Genomic DNA, 23,699 nt, shown 5'->3' with positions numbered 1-23,699 from the left:
GGCAATGCTACCAAATACTAATTGAGTGTATGTAAACTTCTGACCCACTGGGAATGTGATGAAAGAAATAAAAGCTGAAATAATTCATTCTCTCTACTATTATTCTGACATTTCACATTCTTAAAATAAAGTGGTGATCCTAATTGACCTAAAACAGGGAATTTTTACTTGGATTAAATGTCAGGAATTGTGAAAAAAATGAGTTTAAATGTATTTGGCTAAAGGTGTATGTAAACTTCCGACTTCAACTGTAACTAGCTTTGCCGTGGTTCAGTGAAGACATGTTGTGAAACAGGAAATTAACCTGCTTTATGTCCTCACTTCCTTCAGTATGAACAGAAATCAGGCACTACTTTAGACCAGAGCCCACAGAGAGACCCATAGAGCTCTGGTCAAAAGTAGTGCACTATATAGGGAATAGGGTTCTGGTCTATAGTAATGCACTATATAGGGAATAGGGTGCCATGTGGCATGCATATTACTCTGAATACCACACTGGCCCTAATGTAATACTGTAATCACATAACATCACATGGAAATTACAAGATTACGTTAAAAATGACAAGATTACGTTAAAAATTACACGGTTGGGTTCTAGAAGGTTATTCCTGCGTCAAAGTCCCGTATAAACTGATGTACTACAAGGACAACGTGTGCCGTATGACGGAAATTATTATCTATTCATGAAGCCGTTCACTCTGTCCTGGCTGAGAGCACTAGGTTCACTCTGTCCTGGCTGAGAGCACTAGGCTCACTCTGTCCTGGCTGAGAGCACTAGGCTCACTCTGTCCTGGCTGAGAGCACTAGGTTCACTCTGTCCTGGCTGAGAGCACTAGGTTCACTCTGTCCTGGCTGAGAGCACTAGGCTCACTCTGTCCTGGCTGAGAGCACTAGGCTCACTCTGTCCTGGCTGAGAGCACTAGGCTCACTCTGTCCTGGCTGAGAGCACTAGGTTCACTCTGTCCTGGCTGAGAGCACTAGGTTCACTCTGTCCTGGCTGAGAGCACTAGGCTCACTCTGTCCTGGCTGAGAGCACTAGGCTCACTCTGTCCTGGCTGAGAGCACTAGGCTCACTCTGTCCTGGCTGAGAGCACTAGGCTCACTCTGTCCTGGCTGAGAGCACTAGGCTCACTCTGTCCTGGCTGAGAGCACTAGGCTCACTCTGTCCTGGCTGAGAGCACTAGGCTCACTCTGTCCTGGCTGAGAGCACTAGGCTCACTCTGTCCTGGCTGAGAGCACTAGGTTCACTCTGTCCTGGCTGAGAGCACTAGGTTCACTCTGTCCTGGCTGAGAGCACTAGGCTCACTCTGTCCTGGCTGAGAGCACTAGGTTCACTCTGTCCTGGCTGAGAGCACTAGGTTCACTCTGTCCTGGCTGAGAGCACTAGGCTCACTCTGTCCTGGCTGAGAGCACTAGGTTCACTCTGTCCTGGCTGAGAGCACTAGGTTCACTCTGTCCTGGCTGAGAGCACTAGGTTCACTCTGTCCTGGCTGAGAGCACTAGGCTCACTCTGTCCTGGCTGAGAGCACTAGGTTCACTCTGTCCTGGCTGAGAGCACTAGGCTCACTCTGTCCTGGCTGAGAGCACTAGGCTCACTCTGTCCTGGCTGAGAGCACTAGGTTCACTCTGTCCTGGCTGAGAGCACTAGGCTCACTCTGTCCTGGCTGAGAGCACTAGGTTCACTCTGTCCTGGCTGAGAGCACTAGGTTCACTCTGTCCTGGCTGAGAGCACTAGGTTCACTCTGTCCTGGCTGAGAGCACTAGGTTCACTCTGTCCTGGCTGAGAGCACTAGGTGCACTCTGTCCTGGCTGAGAGCACTAGGTGCACTCTGTCCTGGCTGAGAGCACTAGGTTCACTCTGTCCTGGCTGAGAGCACTAGGCTCACTCTGTCCTGGCTGAGAGCACTAGGCTCACTCTGTCCTGGCTGAGAGCACTAGGTTCACTCTGTCCTGGCTGAGAGCACTAGGTTCACTCTGTCCTGGCTGAGAGCACTAGGCTCACTCTGTCCTGGCTGAGAGCACTAGGTTCACTCTGTCCTGGCTGAGAGCACTAGGCTCACTCTGTCCTGGCTGAGAGCACTAGGCTCACTCTGTCCTGGCTGAGAGCACTAGGTTCATTCTGTCCTGGCTGAGAGCACTAGGTTCACTCTGTCCTGGCTGAGAGCACTAGGTGCACTCTGTCCTGGCTGAGAGCACTAGGCTCACTCTGTCCTGGCTTGTTAGTCTAGTTAAACCCATCTCTTTACCTTGTGTCTGATGGCTGGTTAGTCTAGTTAAACCCATCTCTTTACCTTGTGTCTGATGGCTGGTTAGTCTAGTTAAACCCATCTCTTTACCTTGTGTCTGATGGCTGGTTAGTCTAGTTAAACCCATCTCTTTACCTTGTGTCTGATGGCTGGTTAGTCTAGTTAAACCTATCTCTTTACCTTGTGTCTGATGGCTGGTTAGTCTAGTTAAACCCATCTCTTTACCTTGTGTCTGATGGCTGGTTAGTCTAGTTAAACCCATCTCTTTACCTTGTGTCTGATGGCTGGTTAGTCTAGTTAAACCCATCTCTTTACCTTGTGTCTGATGGCTGGTTAGTCTAGTTAAACCCATCTCTTTACCTTGTGTCTGATGGCTGGTTAGTCTAGTTAAACCCATCTCTTTACCTTGTGTCTGATGGCTGGTTAGTCTAGTTAAACCCATCTCTTTACCTTGTGTCTGATGGCTGGTTAGTCTAGTTAAACCCATCTCTTTACCTTGTGTCTGATGGCTGGTTAGTCTAGTTAAACCCATCTCTTTACCTTGTGTCTGATGGCTGGTTAGTCTAGTTAAACCCATCTCTTTACCTTGTGTCTGATGGCTGGTTAGTCTAGTTAAACCCATCTCTTTACCTTGTGTCTGATGGCTGGTTAGTCTAGTTAAACCCATCTCTTTACCTTGTGTCTGATGGCTGGTTAGTCTAGTTAAACCTATCTCTTTACCTTGTGTCTGATGGCTGGTTAGTCTAGTTAAACCCATCTCTTTACCTTGTGTCTGATGGCTGGTTAGTCTAGTTAAACCCATCTCTTTACCTTGTGTCTGATGGCTGGTTAGTCTAGTTAAACCCATCTCTTTACCTTGTGTCTGATGGCTGGTTAGTCTAGTTAAACCCATCTCTTTACCTTGTGTCTGATGGCTGGTTAGTCTAGTTAAACCCATCTCTTTACCTTGTGTCTGATGGCTGGTTAGTCTAGTTAAACCCATCTCTTTACCTTGTGTCTGATGGCTGGTTAGTCTAGTTAAACCCATCTCTTTACCTTGTGTCTGATGGCTGGTTAGTCTAGTTAAACCCATCTCTTTACCTTGTGTCTGATGGCTGGTTAGTCTAGTTAAACCCATCTCTTTACCTTGTGTCTGATGGCTGGTTAGTCTAGTTAAACCTATCTCTTTACCTTGTGTCTGATGGCTGGTTAGTCTAGTTAAACCCATCTCTTTACCTTGTGTCTGATGGCTGGTTAGTCTAGTTAAACCCATCTCTTTACCTTGTGTCTGATGGCTGGTTAGTCTAGTTAAACCCATCTCTTTACCTTGTGTCTGATGGCTTGTTAGTCTAGTTAAACCCATCTCTTTACCTTGTGTCTGATGGCTGGTTAGTCTAGTTAAACCCATCTCTTTACCTTGTGTCTGATGGCTGGTTAGTCTAGTTAAACCCATCTCTTTACCTTGTGTCTGATGGCTGGTTAGTCTAGTTAAACCCATCTCTTTACCTTGTGTCTGATGGCTGGTTAGTCTAGTTAAACCCATCTCTTTACCTTGTGTCTGATGGCTTGTTAGTCTAGTTAAACCCATCTCTTTACCTTGTGTCTGATGGCTGGTTAGTCTAGTTAAACCCATCTCTTTACCTTGTGTCTGATGGCTGGTTAGTCTAGTTAAACCCATCTCTTTACCTTGTGTCTGATGGCTGGTTAGTCTAGTTAAACCCATCTCTTTACCTTGTGTCTGATGGCTGGTTAGTCTAGTTAAACCCATCTATGTACCTTGTGTCTGATGGCTTGTTAGCGACAGAGCTAGGTTTTTTAAATCGTTGAATGATTGGATCATCAATAAAGCCATTTTATTAGGCGTTTGTTGTCAGTTAATTGTGTGGTTTTATTTAAAGCTTCCTTCAGAGCCACTTGAAACAGTCAAAGGGGCCGTTGTAGACTGTTGTTAAGCCTCTTGAGGTAGACATGCAGGCAGTGCACTGAGGGATGTGTCCAAAGTCCACCCTATTCCCTATTTATTGCACTCGTTTTGACCAGCGTTCTGGTCAAAAGTAGTACACTATCTAGGCGATAGGGTGCCATTTTGGACTAAGCATGACGCTTGTTTGTCTGTTATTGCTACTGAGGTTCTGGAATGTGGTTAGTACACTGTGGTCAGTCTGTTTGCTTACGGTGACCAAAACAGCATTTGATATTCATTCATCTTGTTTGCTTTCCTACGTGTTGATGAAATGTTGATGTGAACGTTTAGAAAGTCAACACGACACGGTTTAATCAAAATGTTCAGTAGTAGTAGTGGCTCCCAACAGAGTAACATGGGATGAAACATTCTCTGGTTTTCTAGAAATCCGTGGGCTGCTGTATCAAGCGGGCAGACAGGCATCGAGACATTCACTTACATGTTCGAATGAGTTTTAAAATGGGCAAATTTTAGTGACCTAAGCGACTTTTGAGCACGGTGTGATTGTCGCTGCCAGGCGCGCCGTTTCCAGTATCTCAGAAACGCTCTAACTCCCGGGCTTTTAACGTACGACAGTGTCTGGGGTTTACTGAGAATGGTGCGACAAACAAAACCACATCCAGTTAGCGGCAGTCCTGTGGGGGTGAAAACAGCTCGTTGATGAGAGAGGTCCAAGGAGAATGGGAGGAATCGTGCACGCTGACAGGCGGGCCACAAACAGACAAATCACGTCGCAGTACAACAGTGGTGTGGAGAACGGCATCTCGGAACACACAACTGGTCGATCCTCGTCACGGATTGGCTAATTCAGCAGACGACCACACCGGGTTCCTATCAGCTAAAAACAAGAAGAAGCGGCTCCAGTGGGCACGCCATCACCAACGCTGGAAAAACATTGCCTGGTCCGACGACTCCCGGTTCCTGTTGCGTCGTACTGACGGCAGAATCAGGATTTGGCTTAAGGGGCATGAGTTCATGACCCCATCCTGCCTGGTGTCAACGGTACAGGCTGGTGGTGTAATGGTGTGGGGAATGTTTTCCTGGCACACTTTAGGTCCCTTGATACCAATTGAGCAATATTTCCATGCCCCGAATAATTCGGGCTGTTCTGGAGGCAAAGGGGGGTCTGACCCGGTACGAGATGGGTGTACTTAATAAACTGGATATATTGGAAATGTAGTCCTCTGTAATATATAATAGGAAATGTAGTCCTCTGTAGTATATAATAGGAAATGTAGTCCTCTGTAATATATAATAGGAAATGTAGTCCTCTGTAATATATAATAGGAAATGTAGTTCTCTGTAGTATATAATAGGAAATGTAGTTCTCTGTAATATATAATAGGAAATGTAATCCTCTGTAGTATATAATAGGAAATGTAGTCCTCTGTAATATATAATAGGAAATGTAGTTCTCTGTAGTATATAATAGGAAATGTAGTTCTCTGTAATATATAATAGGAAATGTAATCCTCTGTAGTATATAATAGGAAATGTAGTCCTCTGTAATATATAATAGGAAATGTAGTCCTCTGTAGTATATAATAGGAAATGTAGTTCTCTGTAATATATAATAGGAAATGTAGTTCTCTGTAGTATATAATAGGAAATGTAGTCCTCTGTAATATATAATAGGAAATGTAGTCCTCTGTAGTATATAATAGGAAATGTAGTTCTCTGTAATATATAATAGGAAATGTAGTTCTCTGTAATATACAGTAGGAGAACACACAACGTCTCATAAAGGCACTGTTGTCTGTCTGTGTGTTGTCTGTGCAGGTGAAGGTGTGTGGCGAGGTAGCCACGGGAACAGGGCCCAATAAGAAGGTGGCGAAGCGGAATGCTGCCGAGGCCATGCTACTACAGCTGGGATACAAGGCCTCCACCTGCCCACAGAGCCCTACAGAGGTTATAACGCATTATAACCCCTCTTTAAAATATATCACACCTCTATATCATATATCACACCTCTATATCACCTCTATATCATCTATCACACCTCTATGTCATCTATAACATCTCTATAACATCTATAACACCTCTATATCATCTATAACACCTCTATATCATCTATAACACCTCTATATCATCTATAACACCTCTATATCATCTATACCACCTCTATAACACCTCTATATCATCTATAACACCTCTATATCATCTATAACACCTCTATATCATCTATACCACCTCTATAACACCTCTATATCATCTATACCACATCTATATCATCTATAACACCTCTATATCATCTATACCACCTCTATAACACCTCTATATCATCTATACCACATCTATATCATCTATAACACCTCTATATCATCTATAACACCTCTATATCATCTATAACACCTCTATATCATATATAACACCTCTATATCATCTATAACACCTCTATATCATCTATACCACCTCTATAACACCTCTATATCATCTATAACACCTCTATATCATCTATAACACCTCTATATCATCTATACCACCTCTATAACACCTCTATATCATCTATACCACATCTATATCATCTATAACACCTCTATATCATCTATAACACCTCCATATCATCTATAACACCTCTATAACACCTCTATCATATATACCACCTCTATAACACATCTATATCATCTATAACACCTCTATATCATATATAACACCTCTATCATCTATACCACCTCTATAACACATCTATACCACCTCTATAACACATCTATATCATCTATAACACCTCTATATCATCTATAACACCTCTATAACACATCTATATCATCTATAACACCTATATATCATCTATAACACCTATATATCATCTATCACACCTCTATATCATCTATACCACCTCTATAACATCTATAACACCTCTATATCATCTATAACACCTCTATAACACATCTATATAATCTATAACACCTCTATATCATCTATAACACCTCTATATCATCTATACCACCTCTATATCATCTATAACACCTATATATCATCTATTACACTTCTATATCATCTATACCACGTCTATATCATCTATAACACCTCTATCATCTATACCACCTCTATATCATCTATACCACCTCTATAACACATCTATATCATCTATAACACCTATATATCATCTATAACACCTATATATCATCTATAACACCTCTATATCATCTATACCACCTCTATAACACATCTATATCATCGATAACACATCTATATCATCTATAACACCTCTATATCATCTATACGACCTCTATAACACATCTATATCATCTATAACACCTCTATCATCTATACCACCTCTATAACACATCTATATCATCTATAACACCTCTATATCATCTATAACACCTCTATATCATCTATAACACATCTATATCATCTATAACACCTCTATATCATCTATAACACCTATATATCATCTATAACACCTCCATATCATCTATAACACCTCTATATCATCTATAACACCTCTATCATCTATAACACCTCTATAACATCTATAACACCTCTATATCATCTATAACACCTCTATATCATCTATAACACCTCTATATCATCTATAACACCTCTATATCATCTATAACACCTCTATATCATCTATAACACCTCTATATCATCTATACCACCTCTATAACACCTCTATATCATCTATAACACCTCTATATCATCTATAACACCTCTATATCATCTATAACACCTCTATATCATCTATACCACCTCTATAACACCTCTATATCATCTATAACACCTCTATATCATCTATAGCACATCTATATAATCTATAACACCTCTATATCATCTATAACACCTCTATATCATCTATAACACCTCTATAACACCTCTATATCATCTATAACACCTCTATACCATCTATAACACCTCTATATCATCTATAGCACATCTATATAATCTATAACACCTCTATATCATCTATAGCACATCTATATAATCTATAACACATCTATATCATCTATAACACCTCTATATCATCTATAACACCTCTATAACACCTCTATATCATCTATAACACCTCTATACCATCTATAACACCTCTATATCATCTATAGCACATCTATATAATCTATAACACCTCTATATCATCTATAACACCTCTATATCATATATAACACCTCTATCATCTATAACACCTTTATAACACCTCTATCATCTATAACACCTCTAACATCTATAACACCTCTATAACACATCTATCATCTATAACACCTCTAACATCTATAACACCTTTAACACATCTATATCATCTATAACACCTCTATATCATCTATAACACCTCTATATCATCTATAACACCTCTATAATATCTATAACACATCTATAACACCTCTAACATCTATAACACATCTATAACACCTCTATCATCTATAACACCTCTATCATCTATAACACCTCTATAACACCTCTATCATCTATAACACCTCTATAATATCTAACATCTATAACATCTAAACACATCTATAATATCTAATAACACATGTAAAAGTTCTAACACCTCTTTAAACATTACTACAGCTGGGATACAAGGCTTCCACCTGACCACTTAACAGATTTATAACATGTTTACACATGTTTATAACACATTTATATGTTTACAGCACATTTATAAACATACATAAAGCTCATGAGAACTCTGAAACACTGCTTACAAAAGAGACTACTGCAAAAATGTAGCTGGCTTCTGGAACGTTCATTCCTTATGAATTCTTATGTTTATAATGGGATGATGTCTGTGTGAATATATTCTGCTCTGTTGAGTAGCTCATCCTCAGCCCTCGCTCGCTCTCTCTCTCTCTCTACCTCTCTCTCTTCTCTCTCTATCTCCCTATCTCCCCCCTCTCTCTCTCTCTCTCTCTCTCTCTCTACCTCTCTCTCTTCTCTCTCTATCTCCCTATCTCCCCCCTCTCTCTCTCTCTCTCTCTCTCTCTCTACCTCCCTCTCTCTCTCTCTCTCTCTCTCTCTCTCTCTCTCTCTCTCTCTCTCTCTCTCTTTCGTACACTAAGGATCAGCCCTTGGTTCTTCCCCCAGACAGATCATTACAGTACATAGCCACCGTAACTAATTTCTGAGTTATCTGAGGCAGAACATTTTGAAGGGATGTGTTACTCATTGGTTTGACAGCTGAAGAGATGTCTATTCATGTAACTCAGTCAACACACAGATCTTCTCTGTGTAACTCAGTCAACACATAGACCTTCTCTGTGTAACTCAGTCAACACACAGATCTTCTCTGTGTAACTCAGTCAACACATAGACCTTCTCTGTGTAACTCAGTCAACACACAGATCTTATCTGTGTAACTCAGTCAACACACAGATCTTCTCTGTGTAACTCAGTCAACACACAGATCTTCTCTGTGTAACTCAGTCAACACATAGACCTTCTCTGTGTAACTCAGTCAACACACAGATCTTCTCTGTGTTACTCAGTCAACACACAGACCTTCTCTGTGTAACTCAGTCAACACATAGACCTTCTCTGTGTAACTCAGTCAACACATAGACCTTCTCTGTGTAACTCAGTCAACACATAGACCTTCTCTGTGTAACTCAGTCAACACACATATCTTCTCTGTGTAACTCAGTCAACACACAGATCTTCTCTGTGTAACTCAGTCAACACACAGATCTTATCTGTGTAACTCAGTCAACACACAGATATTCTCTGTGTAACTCAGTCAACACATAGACCTTCTCTGTGTAACTCAGTCAACACACATATCTTCTCTGTGTACCTCAGTCAACACATAGACCTTCTCTGTGTAACTCAGTCAACACACAGATCTTCTCTGTGTTACTCAGTCAACACACAGACCTTCTCTGTGTAACTCAGTCAACACATAGACCTTCTCTGTGTAACTCAGTCAACACATAGACCTTCTCTGTGTAACTCAGTCAACACATAGACCTTCTCTGTGTAACTCAGTCAACACACATATCTTCTCTGTGTAACTCAGTCAACACACAGATCTTCTCTGTGTAACTCAGTCAACACACAGATTTTCTCTGTGTAACTCAGTCAACACACAGATCTTCTCTGTGTAACTCAGTCAACACATAGACCTTCTCTGTGTAACTCAGTCAGTCAACACACAGATCTTCTCTGTGTAACTCAGTCAACACACAGATCTTCTCTGTGTAACTCAGTCAACACACAGATCTTCACTGTGTAACTCAGTCAACACACAGATATTCTCTGTGTAACTCAGTCAACACACAGCTATTCTCTGTGTAACTCAGTCAACACACAGATCTTCTTGACTCAATGTGTCTGTATCTCCTTACAGAAGTCCTATCTCCAGACCAGTGCTATGTAACTTGACAACAACACAGGGCCTCAGACACACACAGATAAATAACACAGATAAATTAAACCATTAAATTGAAGGTAAAGTGGACACTCACATCACCCCCTACGTCAGTATTTGGCTATAAGACAGACAGTTAGTTAGTCCAACGTTTCTTCTTCGTTTCAGAACCATTGTCTCGGTGTATTCACAACAGCAGGAAGGATCTTGTCTGACATGCGTGAAAATGTGTTTTGTTAAATCCGTCTTCTACTCTCCTTTCTCTCAATGCTACATCTCTCTTTTCCCTCCAACTTTCTCTCTCCTCTCTTCGTCTGACGTGGCTACAGATGGACGACAAAGGCTGGAACGGACAAAAGACGGCTTTTAATGAAACTCCAACAAACAGTGAGTATCCTCCTCCTTCATTCCCTCTCTCCCTCCTGCAGGTGGTTGAGCCTCAGTGATGGCTCTCTGTTTAATCTCAGTGACTGGACAATGGGGGGGTGACTGTCAGCTCAATGTGCAGTGTGTCGGTGTGGGGAGCCTGCAAATACAGCTCTATTCACCCAGGGCTTATAGACCTGCCTGGTGAGGTCCTCCCTCTCCCTGGGGGCCTGCCTGGTGAGGTCCTGCCTCTCTCTGGGGGCCTGCCTGGTGAGGAACTGCCTCTCCCTGGGGGCCTGCCTGGTGAGGTCCTGCCTCTCCCTGGGGGCCTGCCTGGTGAGGTCCTGCCTCTCCCTGGGGGCCTGCCTGGTGAGGTCCTGCCTCTCCCTGGGGGCCTGCCTGGTGAGGTCCTGCCTCTCCCTGGGGGCCTGCCTGGTGAGGTCCTCCCTCTCCCTGGGGGCCTGCCTGGTGAGGTCCATGCCTCTCCCTGGGGGCCTGCCTGGTGAGGTCCTCCCTCTCCCTGGGGGCCTGCCTGGTGAGGTCCTCCCTCTCCCTGGGGGCCTGCCTGGTGAGGTCCTGCCTCTCCCTGGGGGCCTGCCTGGTGAGGTCCTCCCTCTCCCTGGGGGCCTGCCTGGTGAGGTCCTCCCTCTCCCTGGGGGCCTGCCTGGTGAGGTCCGTGCCTCTCCCTGGGGGCCTGCCTGGTGAGGTCCTCCCTCTCCCTGGGGGCCTGCCTGGTGAGGTCCTCCCTCTCCCTGGGGGCCTGCCTGGTGAGGTCCTGCCTCTCCCTGGGGGCCTGCCTGGTGAGGTCCTCCCTCTCCCTGGGGGCCTGCCTGGTGAGGTCCTGCCTCTCCCTGTGAAGTCCCCACCCACAGCCTTCCTGTGCATGGATGTAACCCTTCACTCACGATTAAGACACACACACATAATTAAATCCTCACACACTCAAACACACATTATTTAGAGATCCTCACACACACACACACACATACAAATGAAGTAACAGTCTGAATGTGTGTGATCGGTGTTAGGCCTTAGTATAGTAACAGTTTAAATGTGTGTGTGATCGGTGTTGGGCCTTTAGAATAGTAACAGTTTAAATGTGTGTGTGATCGGTGTTGGGCCTTTAGAATAGTTGTGTGGTTGTGTTAGTAAGTAAATATGTCTCTGAGAATGTGTTTGTTGGGTAACTGAATGCCTGTGTACTGTATTACTCCTGGTTAATGGAGGCTCTGGGCAGTAGGACGACTCAAACTACAGGACAATTTGTCTGTAAGAGGAATGTTGCTTTCTCAAAAAGGGACAACAAAGGAATGTAACACAGTGTTATATTGCAAGTTTACTTATTGTTAATATCCATCAAATGTATTTCTAAAGCCCTTTTTACATCAGCTGATGGCACAAAGTGCTGTACAGACACCCAGCCTAAAACCCCAAACAGCAAGCAATGCAGAAGCACGGTGGCTAGAAAAAACTCCCAAGAAAGGCAGGAACCTAAGAAGAAATCTAGAGAGGAACCAGGCTATGAGGGGTGGCCAGTCCTCTTCTGGCTGTGCCGGGTGGAGATTATAAGAGTACATGGTCATTAAGGCCAGATTGTTCTTCAAGATGTTCAAAAGTTCATAGATGACCAGCAGGGTCAAATAATATTCCCTGGGGTTGTAGAGGGTGCATCAGGTCAGCACCTCAGGAGTAAATGTCAGTTGGCTTTTCATAGCCGAGCAGTCAGACGTTGAATATAACATGACATAATATTATATAATATATTGTTATATAATATAACATTCTGTAATATAACATTATGTAATGTAATATAGCATTATGTAATGTAATATAGCATTATGTAATGTAATATAGCATTACGTAATATAATATAACATTATGTAATATAACATTATGTAATATAACATTATGTAATATAATATAACAATATGTAATGTAATATAACATTATGTAATGTAATATAGCATTATGTAATATAATATAACAATATGTATTATAATATAACAATATATAATATAACATTATGTAATATAACAGAAGTGACTTGTTGCATACCAACACCAGTGATTTTCTAAACAGAAAATATTAAAGCAGAACTGTAATCATGTTTCCATCCACAGTTACTAAAGTCATACCGAATAAATAAATAAAAATGACGACAGCTGTGATGTAAACAGAAAGTTTCGTTACTATTTTATACAAGGCCGACAGATCATTTGTTCGTTTCGACATGGTGGGATGTTTTTGTGTTGGTAAAATGTATGACGTGAGAAATGGCGTTGGAAACGCCTTTATGCGGAAATATAGAGTTAATAACTGTCATATAGAAGTGAACGTGTTAAGTGATGACATGGTGTGTGGTCCTCCCATTATAACTGGGGAAACCATGCCGTTTATGATGCTACAGATGAAATATATGATGATGATGTCCTAGCCGTGTCTGAATCCTGGCTTAGGAAGGCCACCAAAAATTCAGAAATTTCCATCCCCAACTACAACATTTTCCGTCAAGATAGAACTGCTAAAGGGAGCGGAGCTGCAATCTACTGCAGAGATAGCCTGCAGAGTTCTGTCATACTATCCAGGTCTATGCCCAAACAGTTCGAGCTTCTACTTTTAATGATCCATCTCTCAAGAAATTAGTCCCTCACTGTTGCCGCTTGTTATAGACCCCCCTCAGCTCCCAGCTGTGCCCTAGACACCTGCCCTGGACAGAATTGATTGCCCCCCATTTATCTTCAGAGTCATTCTATTAGGTGACCTAAACTGGGATATGCTTAACACCCCGGCCGTCCTACAATCTAAGCTAGATGCCCTCGATCTCACACAAATGATCAAAGAACCTACCAGGTACAACCCCACATCCCTAAACATGGGCACCCTCATATATATCATCCAGGCCAACTTGCCCTCTAAATACACCTCTGCTGTCTTCAACCAGGATCTCAGTGATCACTGCCTCATTGCCTGCGTCAGTAATGGGTCCGCTGTCAAACGACCACCCCACATCACTGTCAAACGCTCGCTTAAACACTTCTGCGAGCAGGCCTTTCTAATCGACCTGGCCCGGGTATCCTGTAAGGATATTGACCTCATCCCGTCAGTAGAGGATGCCTGGTTGTTCTCTAAAAGTGCTTTCCTCACCATCTTAGATAAGCCCCATTCAAAAAATGTAGAACTAAGAACAGATATAGCACTTGGTTCACTCCAGACTTGACTGCCCTTGACCAGCACAAAAACATCCTGTGGCGGACTGCAATAGCATCGAATAGTCCCCACGACATGCAACTGTTCAGGGAAGTCAGGAACCAATACACACAGTCAGTTAGGAAATTCGCATCCTGCAGCACTAAAAAGTTCTGGGACATTGTAAAGTCCATGGAGAATAAGAGCACTTCCTTCCAGCGGCCCACTGCACTGAGACTAGGAAACACTGTCACCACTGATAAATCCACGATAATCGAGAATTTCATGGCTACCCCAACACCGGCCAACAGCTCTGCATCCCCCGCAGCAACTGACCGAAGTCCCCCCCGCTTCTCCTTCACCCAAATCCAGACAGCTGATGTACTGAAAGTGCTGCAAAATCTGGATCCCTACAAATCAGCCGGGCTAGACAATCTGGACCCTCTCTTCCTGAAATTATCCGCCACCATTGTTGCAACCCCTATTACTAGTGTGTTCAACCTCTCTTTCGTATCGTCTGAGATTCCTAAAGATTGGAAAGCTGCCGTGGTCATCCCCCTCTTCAAAGGGGGAGACACTCTAGACCCAAACTGCTACAGACCTATATCTATCCTACCCTGCCTTTCTAAGGTCTTCGAAAGCCAAGTTAACAAACAGATCACCGACCATTTCGAATCCCACCGTACCTTCTCCACTATGCAATCTGGTTTCTGAGCTGGTCATGGGTGCACCTCAGCCACACTCAAGGTCCTAAACGATATCATAACCACCATCGATAAAAGGCAGTACTGTGCAGCCATCTTCATCGACCTGGCCAAGGCTTTCGACTCTGTCAATCACCGTATTCTTATTGGCAGACTCAACAGCCTTGGTTTCTCTAATGACTGCCTCGCCTGGTTCACTAACTACTTCTCAGATAGAGTTCAGTGTGTCAAATCAGAGGGCCTGTTGCCCGGACCTCTGGCAGTCTCTATTGGGGTGCCACAGGGTTCAATTCTCGGGCCGAATCTTTTCTCTGTATACATCAATGATGTCGCTCTTGCTGCTGGTGATTCTCTGATCCACCTCTACGCAGACGACACCATTCTGTATACTTCTGGCCCCTCTTTGGACACTGTGTTAACTAACCTCCAGACAAGCTTCAGCGCCATACAACTCTCCTTCCGTGGCTTCCAACTGCTCTTAAATGCAAGTAAAACTAAATGCATGCTACTCAACCGATCACTGCCAGCACCTGCCTGCCCGTCCAGCATCCCTACTCTGGACGGTTCTGACCTAGAATATGTGGACAACTATAAATACCTATGTGTCTGGTTAGACTGTAAACTCTTCTTCCAGACTCACATTAAGCATCTTCAATCCAAAGTTAAATCTAGAATCGGCTTCCTATTTCGCAACAAAGCATCCTTCACTCATGCTGCCAAACTTACCCTCGTAAAACTGACTATCCTACCGATCCTTGACTTGGGCGACGTCATTTACAAAATAGCCTCCAACACTCTACTCAGCAAATTGGATGTAGTCTATCACAGTGTCATCCGTTTTGTCACCCAAGCCCCATATATTACCCACCACTGCGACCTGTATGCTGTCGTTGGCTGGTCCTCGCTACATATTTGTTGCCAAACCCACTGGCTCCAGGTCATCTATAAGTCTTTGCTAGGTAAAGCCCCGCCTTATCTCTGCTCACTGGTCATCCCCAGAGCCAACACTTCCTTTGGCCCGACCTTTCCTTACAGTTCTCTGCTGCCAATGACTGGAACGATTTTGTAAAAATCACTGAAGTTGGAGACTTATATCTCCCTCACTAACTTTAAGCGTCAGCTGTCAGGGCAGCTTACCGATCGCTGCAGCTGTACACAGCCCATCTGTAAATAGCCCATCCAACCAACCAACTACCTCATCCCCATATTGTTTTTGTTTTTCTGCTCTTTTGCACACCAGTATTTCTACCTTCACATCCTCATCTGCACATCTATCACTCCAGTGTAAATTGCTAAATTGTAATTACTTCACCACTATTGGCCGATTTATTGTCTTACCTCCTTACTTTATTTGCACACACTGTACACTGTATATTTTTCTATTGTGTTATTGACTGTATGTTTGTCTCTCCCACGTGTAACTCTGTGTTGTTGTTTGTGTCTCACTGCGTTGCTTTATCTTGGCCAGATCGCAGTTGTAAATGAGAACTTGTTCTCAACTGGGGTACCTGGTTAAATAAAGGTGAAATAAAATGTAAATACATTTTACAGGGTGGTGAAAGTGCACGGTGATGAGCTCGATGCTCCTTTACAATAAATATCGAGGGTCTTATTCTGGTGACATGATCGATGCTCGACTTCCGTTTCACAAATTAAAAGTATCCATAATAACCTCATTATGTAGGCTAGCCTGCCCACCGTATCTGGGAGCTGTTGGCTATAACATTATGTAGGCTAGCCTGCCCACCGTATCTGGGAGCTGTTGGCTATAACCTCATTATGTAGGCTAGCCTGCCCACCGTATCTGGGAGCTGTTGGCTATAATCTCATTATGTAGGCTAGCCTGCATAATGGGAGCTGTTGGCTATAACCTCATTATGTAGGCTAGTCTGCCCACCGTATCTGGGAGCTGTTGGCTATAACCTCATTATGTAGGCTAGCCTGCCCACCGTATCTGGGAGCTGTTGACTATAACCTCATTATGTAGGCTAGCCTGCCCACCGTATCTGGGAGCTGTTGGCTATAACCTCATTATGTAGGCTAGCCTGCCCACCGTATCTGGGAGCTGTTGGCTATAACCTCATTATGTAGGCTAGCCTGCCCACCGTATCTGGGAGCTGTTGGCTATAACCTCATTATGTAGGCTAGCCTGCCCACCGTATCTGGGAGCTGTTGGCTATAACCTCATTATGTAGGCTAGCCTGCCCACCGTATCTGGGAGCTGTTGGCTATAACCTCATTATGTAGGCTAGCCTGCCCACCGTATCTGGGAGCTGTTGACTATAACCTCATTATGTAGGCTAGCCTGCCCACCGTATCTGGGAGCTGTTGGCTATAACCTCATTATGTAGGCTAGCCTGCCCACCGTATCTGGGAGCTGTTGACTATAACCTCATTATGTAGGCTAGCCTGCCCACCGTATCTGGGAGCTGTTGGCTATAACCTCATTATGTAGTCTAGCCTGCCCACCGTATCTGGGAGCTGTTGGCTATAACCTCATTATGTAGGCTAGCCTGCCCACCGTATCTGGGAGCTGTTGGCTATAATCTCATTATGTAGGCTAGCCTGCCCACCGTATCTGGGAGCTGTTGGCTATAACCTCATTGTGTAGGCTAGCCTGCCCACCGTATCTGGGAGCTGTTGGCTATAACCTCATTGTGTAGGCTAGCCTGCCCACCGTATCTGGGAGCTGTTGGCTATAACCTCATTGTGTAGGCTAGCCTGCCCACCGTATCTGGGAGCTGTTGGCTATAACCTCATTATGTAGGCTAGCCTGCCCACCGTATCTGGGAGCTGTTGGCTATAACCTCATTATGTAGGCTAGCCTGCCCACCGTATCTGGGAGCTGTTGGCTATAACCTCATTGTGTAGGCTAGCCTGCCCACCGTATCTGGGAGCTGTTGGCTATAACCTCATTATGTAGGCTAGCCTGCCCACCGTATCTGGGAGCTGTTGGCTATAACCTCATTATGTAGGCTAGCCTGCCCACCGTATCTGGGAGCTGTTGGCTATAACCTCATTATGTAGGCTAGCCTGCCCACCGTATCTGGGAGCTGTTGGCTATAACCTCATTATGTAGGCTAGCCTGCCCAGCGTATCTGGGAGCTGTTGGCTATAACCTCATTATGTAGGCTAGCCTGCCCACCGTATCTGAGAGCTGTTGGCTATAACCTCATTATGTAGGCTAGCCTGCCCACCGTATCTGGGAGCTGTTGGCTATAACCTCATTATGTAGGCTAGCCTACCCACCGTATCTGAGAGCTGTTGGCTATAACCTCATTATGTAGGCTAGCCTGCCCACCGTATCTGAGAGCTGTTGGCTAGAGTCCAGGTGCCAAGACCAGAGGAGACACATTTGCTATTTAACGCAACAGTTTTTGTGACAAAACTATTGTTAGACCTGAACATGCGATGGTGTCACGATCGTCTTGCGAAGAGAGTGAGGACCAAAATGCAGCGTGTGGAAAGTACATCTTCTTTATTTAAGAAAGAAGACGAAAACGAAACGAACACTATACAAAACAACAAAACAGACGACCGTGAAGCTATTCAAACATAAGTGCTGACACTAAACACTTAGACATAGACAATTCCCCACAAACAGCTAAAGCCTATGGTTGCCTTAAATATGGCTCCCAATCAGAGACAACAATAACCAGCTGTCTCTAATTGAGACCCAATTCAGGCAACCATAGACTTTCCTAGATACCTACACTCAACCATAGACACAGCTAGACTTCTATACTAAACATAAACCCAACTACTCTAATAAACCCCCTAAACCTTACAACCACCCTAGACACTACAAAAAACACATACATTCCCCATGTCACACCCTGACCTAACTAAAATAATTAAGAAAACAAAGAATACTAAGGCCAGGGCGTGACAGATGGAAACACATTGAACTTTATGTTTTTATTCAGTAGATGAAAACTTAATACGATAACGTATTGGTCATGGAGTTGAAATGGATGAATGGTTCACAATGGGAGATCATCACTGTTGTCCTTCTGTAGTGACGTTAGGGTTAGATTAGGTCAACACACACACACACACACATTCTCTCTCTGTCTCTAACACACACACTGTATCGTATCATTGGTGCTGAAGGGTTGAACCGCTGCGTGTCATTGGTGGTGAAGAGTTTAACCGCTGCGTATCATTGGTGGTGAAGAGTTGAACCGCTGCGTATCATTGGTGGTGAAAGAGTTGAACTGCTGCGTGTCATTGGTGGTGAAGAGTTGAACTGCTGCGTGTCATTGGTGGTGAAGAGTTGAACTGCTGCGCATCATTGGTGGTGAAGTGTTGAACTGCTGCGTATCATTGGTGGTGAAGAGTTGAACTGCTGCGTATCATTGGTGGTGAAGAGTTGAACTGCTGCGTGTCATTGGTGGTGAAGAGTTGAACTGCTGCGTATCATTGGTGGTGAAGAGTTGAACTGCTGCGTATCATTGGTGGTGAAGAGTTGAACTGCTGTGTATCATTGGTGGTGAAGAGTTGAACTGCTGCGTATCATTGGTGGTGAAGAGTTGAACCGCTGCGTATCATTGGTGGTGAAAGAGTTGAACTGCTGCGTGTCATTGGTGGTGAAGAGTTTAACCGCTGTGTATCATTGGTGGTGAAGAGTTGAACCGCTGCGTATCATTGGTGGTGAAAGAGTTGAACTGCTGCGTATCATTGGTGGTGAAGAGTTGAACTGCTGCGTGTCATTGGTGGTGAAGAGTTGAACTGCTGCGCATCATTGGTGGTGAAGAGTTGAACTGCTGCGTATCATTGGTGGTGAAGAGTTGAACTGCTGCGTATCATTGGTGGTGAAGAGTTGAACTGCTGCGTGTCATTGGTGGTGAAGAGTTGAACTGCTGCGTATCATTGGTGGTGAAGAGTTGAACTGCTGCGTATCATTGGTGGTGAAGAGTTGAACTGCTGTGTATCATTGGTGGTGAAGAGTTGAACTGCTGCGTATCATTGGTGGTGAAGAGTTGAACCGCTGCGTATCATTGGTGGTGAAAGAGTTGAACTGCTGCGTATCATTGGTGGTGAAGAGTTGAACTGCTGCGTGTCATTGGTGGTGAAGAGTTGAACTGCTGCGTGTCATTGGTGGTGAAGAGTTGAACTGCTGTGTATCATTGGTGGTGAAGAGTTGAACCGTTGTGTATCATTGGTGGTGAAGAGTTGAACTGCTGCGTGTCATTGGTGGTGAAGAGTTGAACTGCTGCGTATCATTGGTGGTGAAGAGTTGAACTGCTGCGTGTCATTGGTGGTGAAGAGTTGAACCGCTGCGTATCATTGGTGGTGAAGAGTTGAACCGCTGCGTATCATTGGTGGTGAAGAGTTGAACCGCTGCGTATCATTGGTGGTGAAGAGTTGAACTGCTGCGTGTCATTGGTGGTGAAGAGTTGAACCGCTGCGTGTCATTGGTGGTGAAGAGTTGAACTGCTGCGTGTCATTGGTGGTGAAAAGTTGAACTGCTGCGTATCATTGGTGGTGAAGAGTTGAACCGCTGCGTGTCATTGGTGGTGAAGAGTTGAACTGCTGCATGTCATTGGTGGTGAAGAGTTGAACTGCTGCGTATCATTGGTGGTGAAGAGTTGAACTGCTGCGTATCATTGGTGGTGAAAGAGTTTAACCGCTGCGTGTCATTGGTGCTGAAAGAGTTTCACTGCTGCGTGTCATTGGTGGTGAACCGCTGCGTGTCATTGGTGGTGAAGAGTTGATCCGCTGTGTATCATTGGTGGTGAAGAGTTGAACTGCTGCGTGTCATTGGTGGTGAAGAGTTGAACCGCTGCGTATCATTGGTGGTGAAGAGTTGAACCGCTGCGTGTCATTGGTGGTGAAGAGTTGAACTGCTGCATGTCATTGGTGGTGAAGAGTTGAACTGCTGCGTGTCATTGGTGGTGAAGAGTTGATCCGCTGCGTGTCATTGGTGGTGAAGAGTTGAACTGCTGCATGTCATTGGTGGTGAAGAGTTGAACTGCTGCGTGTCATTGGTGGTGAAGAGTTTAACTGCTGCGTATCATTGGTGGTGAAGAGTTGAACTGCTGCATATCATTGGTGGTGAAGAGTTGAACCGTTGCGTGTCATTGGTGGTGAAGAGTTGAACCGCTGCGTATCATTGGTGGTGAAGAGTTGAACTGCTGCGTGTCATTGGTGGTGAAGAGTTGAACCGCTGCGTATCATTGGTGGTGAAAGAGTTGAACCGCTGCGTGTCATTGGTGGTGAAGAGTTGAACCGCTGCGTGTCATTGGTGGTGAAGAGTTGAACCGCTGCGTATCATTGGTGGTGAAGAGTTGAACCGCTGCGTGTCATTGGTGGTGAAGAGTTGAACTGCTGCGTGTCATTGGTGGTGAAGAGTTGAACTGCTGCGTATCATTGGTGGTGAAGAGTTGAACCGCTGCGTGTCATTGGTGGTGAAAGAGTTTAACTGCTGCGTATCATTGGTGGTGAAAGAGTTTAACCGCTGCGTGTCATTGGTGCTGAAAGAGTTTCACCGCTGCGTGTCATTGGTGGTGAACCGCTGCGTGTCATTGGTGGTGAAGAGTTGAACCGCTGCGTGTCATTGGTGGTGAAGAGTTGAACCGCTGCGTATCATTGGTGGTGAAAGAGTTTAACTGCTGCGTATCATTGGTGGTGAAAGAGTTTAACCGCTGCGTGTCATTGGTGCTGAAAGAGTTTCACCGCTGCGTGTCATTGGTGGTGAACCGCTGCGTGTCATTGGTGGTGAAGAGTTGATCCGCTGTGTATCATTGGTGGTGAAGAGTTGAACTGCTGCGTGTCATTGGTGGTGAAGAGTTGAACCGCTGCGTATCATTGGTGGTGAAGAGTTGAACCGCTGCGTGTCATTGGTGGTGAAGAGTTGAACCACTGCGTATCATTGGTGGTGAAGAGTTGAACCGCTGCGTGTCATTGGTGGTGAAAGAGTTGAACTGCTGCGTATCATTGGTGGTGAAGAGTTGAACTGCTGCGTGTCATTGGTGGTGAAGAGTTTAACTGCTGCGTATCATTGGTGGTGAAGAGTTGAACTGCTGCATATCATTGGTGGTGAAGAGTTGAACTGCTGCATATCATTGGTGGTGAAGAGTTGAACTGCTGCGTATCATTGGTGGTGAAGAGTTTAACCGCTGCGTATCATTGGTGGTGAAGAGTTGAACTGCTGCGTGTCATTGGTGGTGAAGAGTTGAACTGCTGCGTGTCATTGGTGGTGAAGAGTTGAACCGCTGCGTGTCATTGGTGGTGAAAGAGTTTAACCGCTGCGTGTCATTGGTGGTGAAGAGTTGATCCGCTGCGTGTCATTGGTGGTGAAGAGTTGAACTGCTGCATGTCATTGGTGGTGAAGAGTTGAACTGCTGCGTGTCATTGGTGGTGAAGAGTTTAACTGCTGCGTATCATTGGTGGTGAAGAGTTGAACCTTTGCGTGTCATTGGTGGTGAAGAGTTGAACCGCTGCGTATCATTGGTGGTGAAGAGTTGAACCGTTGCGTGTCATTGGTGGTGAAGAGTTGAACCGCTGCGTATCATTGGTGGTGAAGAGTTGAACTGCTGCGTGTCATTGGTGGTGAAGAGTTGAACCGCTGCGTATCATTGGTGGTGAAAGAGTTGAACCGCTGCGTGTCATTGGTGGTGAAGAGTTGAACCGCTGCGTGTCATTGGTGGTGAAGAGTTGAACCGCTGCGTATCATTGGTGGTGAAGAGTTGAACCGCTGCGTGTCATTGGTGGTGAAGAGTTGAACTGCTGCGTGTCATTGGTGGTGAAGAGTTGAACTGCTGCGTATCATTGGTGGTGAAGAGTTGAACCGCTGCGTGTCATTGGTGGTGAAAGAGTTTAACTGCTGCGTATCATTGGTGGTGAAAGAGTTTAACCGCTGCGTGTCATTGGTGCTGAAAGAGTTTCACCGCTGCGTGTCATTGGTGGTGAACCGCTGCGTGTCATTGGTGGTGAAGAGTTGATCCGCTGTGTATCATTGGTGGTGAAGAGTTGAACCGCTGCGTGTCATTGGTGGTGAAGAGTTGAACCGCTGCGTATCATTGGTGGTGAAGAGTTGAACCGCTGCGTGTCATTGGTGGTGAAGAGTTGAACCGCTGCGTATCATTGGTGGTGAAGAGTTGAACCGCTGCGTGTCATTGGTGGTGAAGAGTTGAACCGCTGCGTATCATTGGTGGTGAAAGAGTTGAACTGCTGCGTATCATTGGTGGTGAAGAGTTGAACTGCTGCGTGTCATTGGTGGTGAAGAGTTTAACTGCTGCGTATCATTGGTGGTGAAGAGTTGAACTGCTGCATATCATTGGTGGTGAAGAGTTGAACTGCTGCATATCATTGGTGGTGAAGAGTTGAACTGCTGCGTATCATTGGTGGTGAAGAGTTGAACTGCTGCGTGTCATTGGTGGTGAAGAGTTGAACTGCTGCGTGTCATTGGTGGTGAAGAGTTGAACCGCTGCGTGTCATTGGTGGTGAAAGAGTTTAACCGCTGCGTGTCATTGGTGGTGAAGAGTTGATCCGCTGCGTGTCATTGGTGGTGAAGAGTTGAACTGCTGCATGTCATTGGTGGTGAAGAGTTGAACTGCTGCGTGTCATTGGTGGTGAAGAGTTTAACTGCTGCGTATCATTGGTGGTGAAGAGTTGAACTGCTGCATATCATTGGTGGTGAAGAGTTGAACCGTTGCGTGTCATTGGTGGTGAAGAGTTGAACCGCTGCGTATCATTGGTGGTGAAGAGTTGAACTGCTGCGTGTCATTGGTGGTGAAGAGTTGAACCGCTGCGTATCATTGGTGGTGAAAGAGTTGAACCGCTGCGTGTCATTGGTGGTGAAGAGTTGAACCGCTGCGTATCATTGGTGGTGAAGAGTTGAACCGCTGCGTATCATTGGTGGTGAAGAGTTGAACCGCTGCGTATCATTGGTGGTGAAGAGTTGTACCGCTGCGTGTCATTGGTGGTGAAAGAGTTTAACCGCTGCGTGT

At 44.7% G+C, this 23,699-nt stretch overlaps 1 protein-coding gene across 1 annotated transcript in view; it reads left to right on the top strand.

Annotated features, from left to right (window-relative positions):
• Window positions 1–5,963: 5,963 nt before the first annotated feature.
• Window positions 5,964–23,699, top strand: part of LOC120028170 (double-stranded RNA-binding protein Staufen homolog 2-like) — a 40,096-nt gene continuing 22,360 nt past the window's right edge. Inside the window, exons 1-2 of the mRNA XM_038973374.1 lie at window positions 5,964–6,096; window positions 10,819–10,876. Of these exons, the coding sequence (XP_038829302.1) occupies window positions 6,043–6,096; window positions 10,819–10,876 (112 nt within the window). The 5' untranslated portion in view covers window positions 5,964–6,042. The remainder of the gene's footprint in view (window positions 6,097–10,818; window positions 10,877–23,699) is intronic.

The sequence above is a fragment of the Salvelinus namaycush genome, chromosome 33 (assembly GCF_016432855.1).
Source record: "Salvelinus namaycush isolate Seneca chromosome 33, SaNama_1.0, whole genome shotgun sequence".
NCBI lineage: Eukaryota > Metazoa > Chordata > Actinopteri > Salmoniformes > Salmonidae > Salvelinus > Salvelinus namaycush.
The sequence above is the reverse complement of the archived record's forward strand: the minus strand, read 5'-3'. Positions and strand labels throughout refer to the sequence as shown.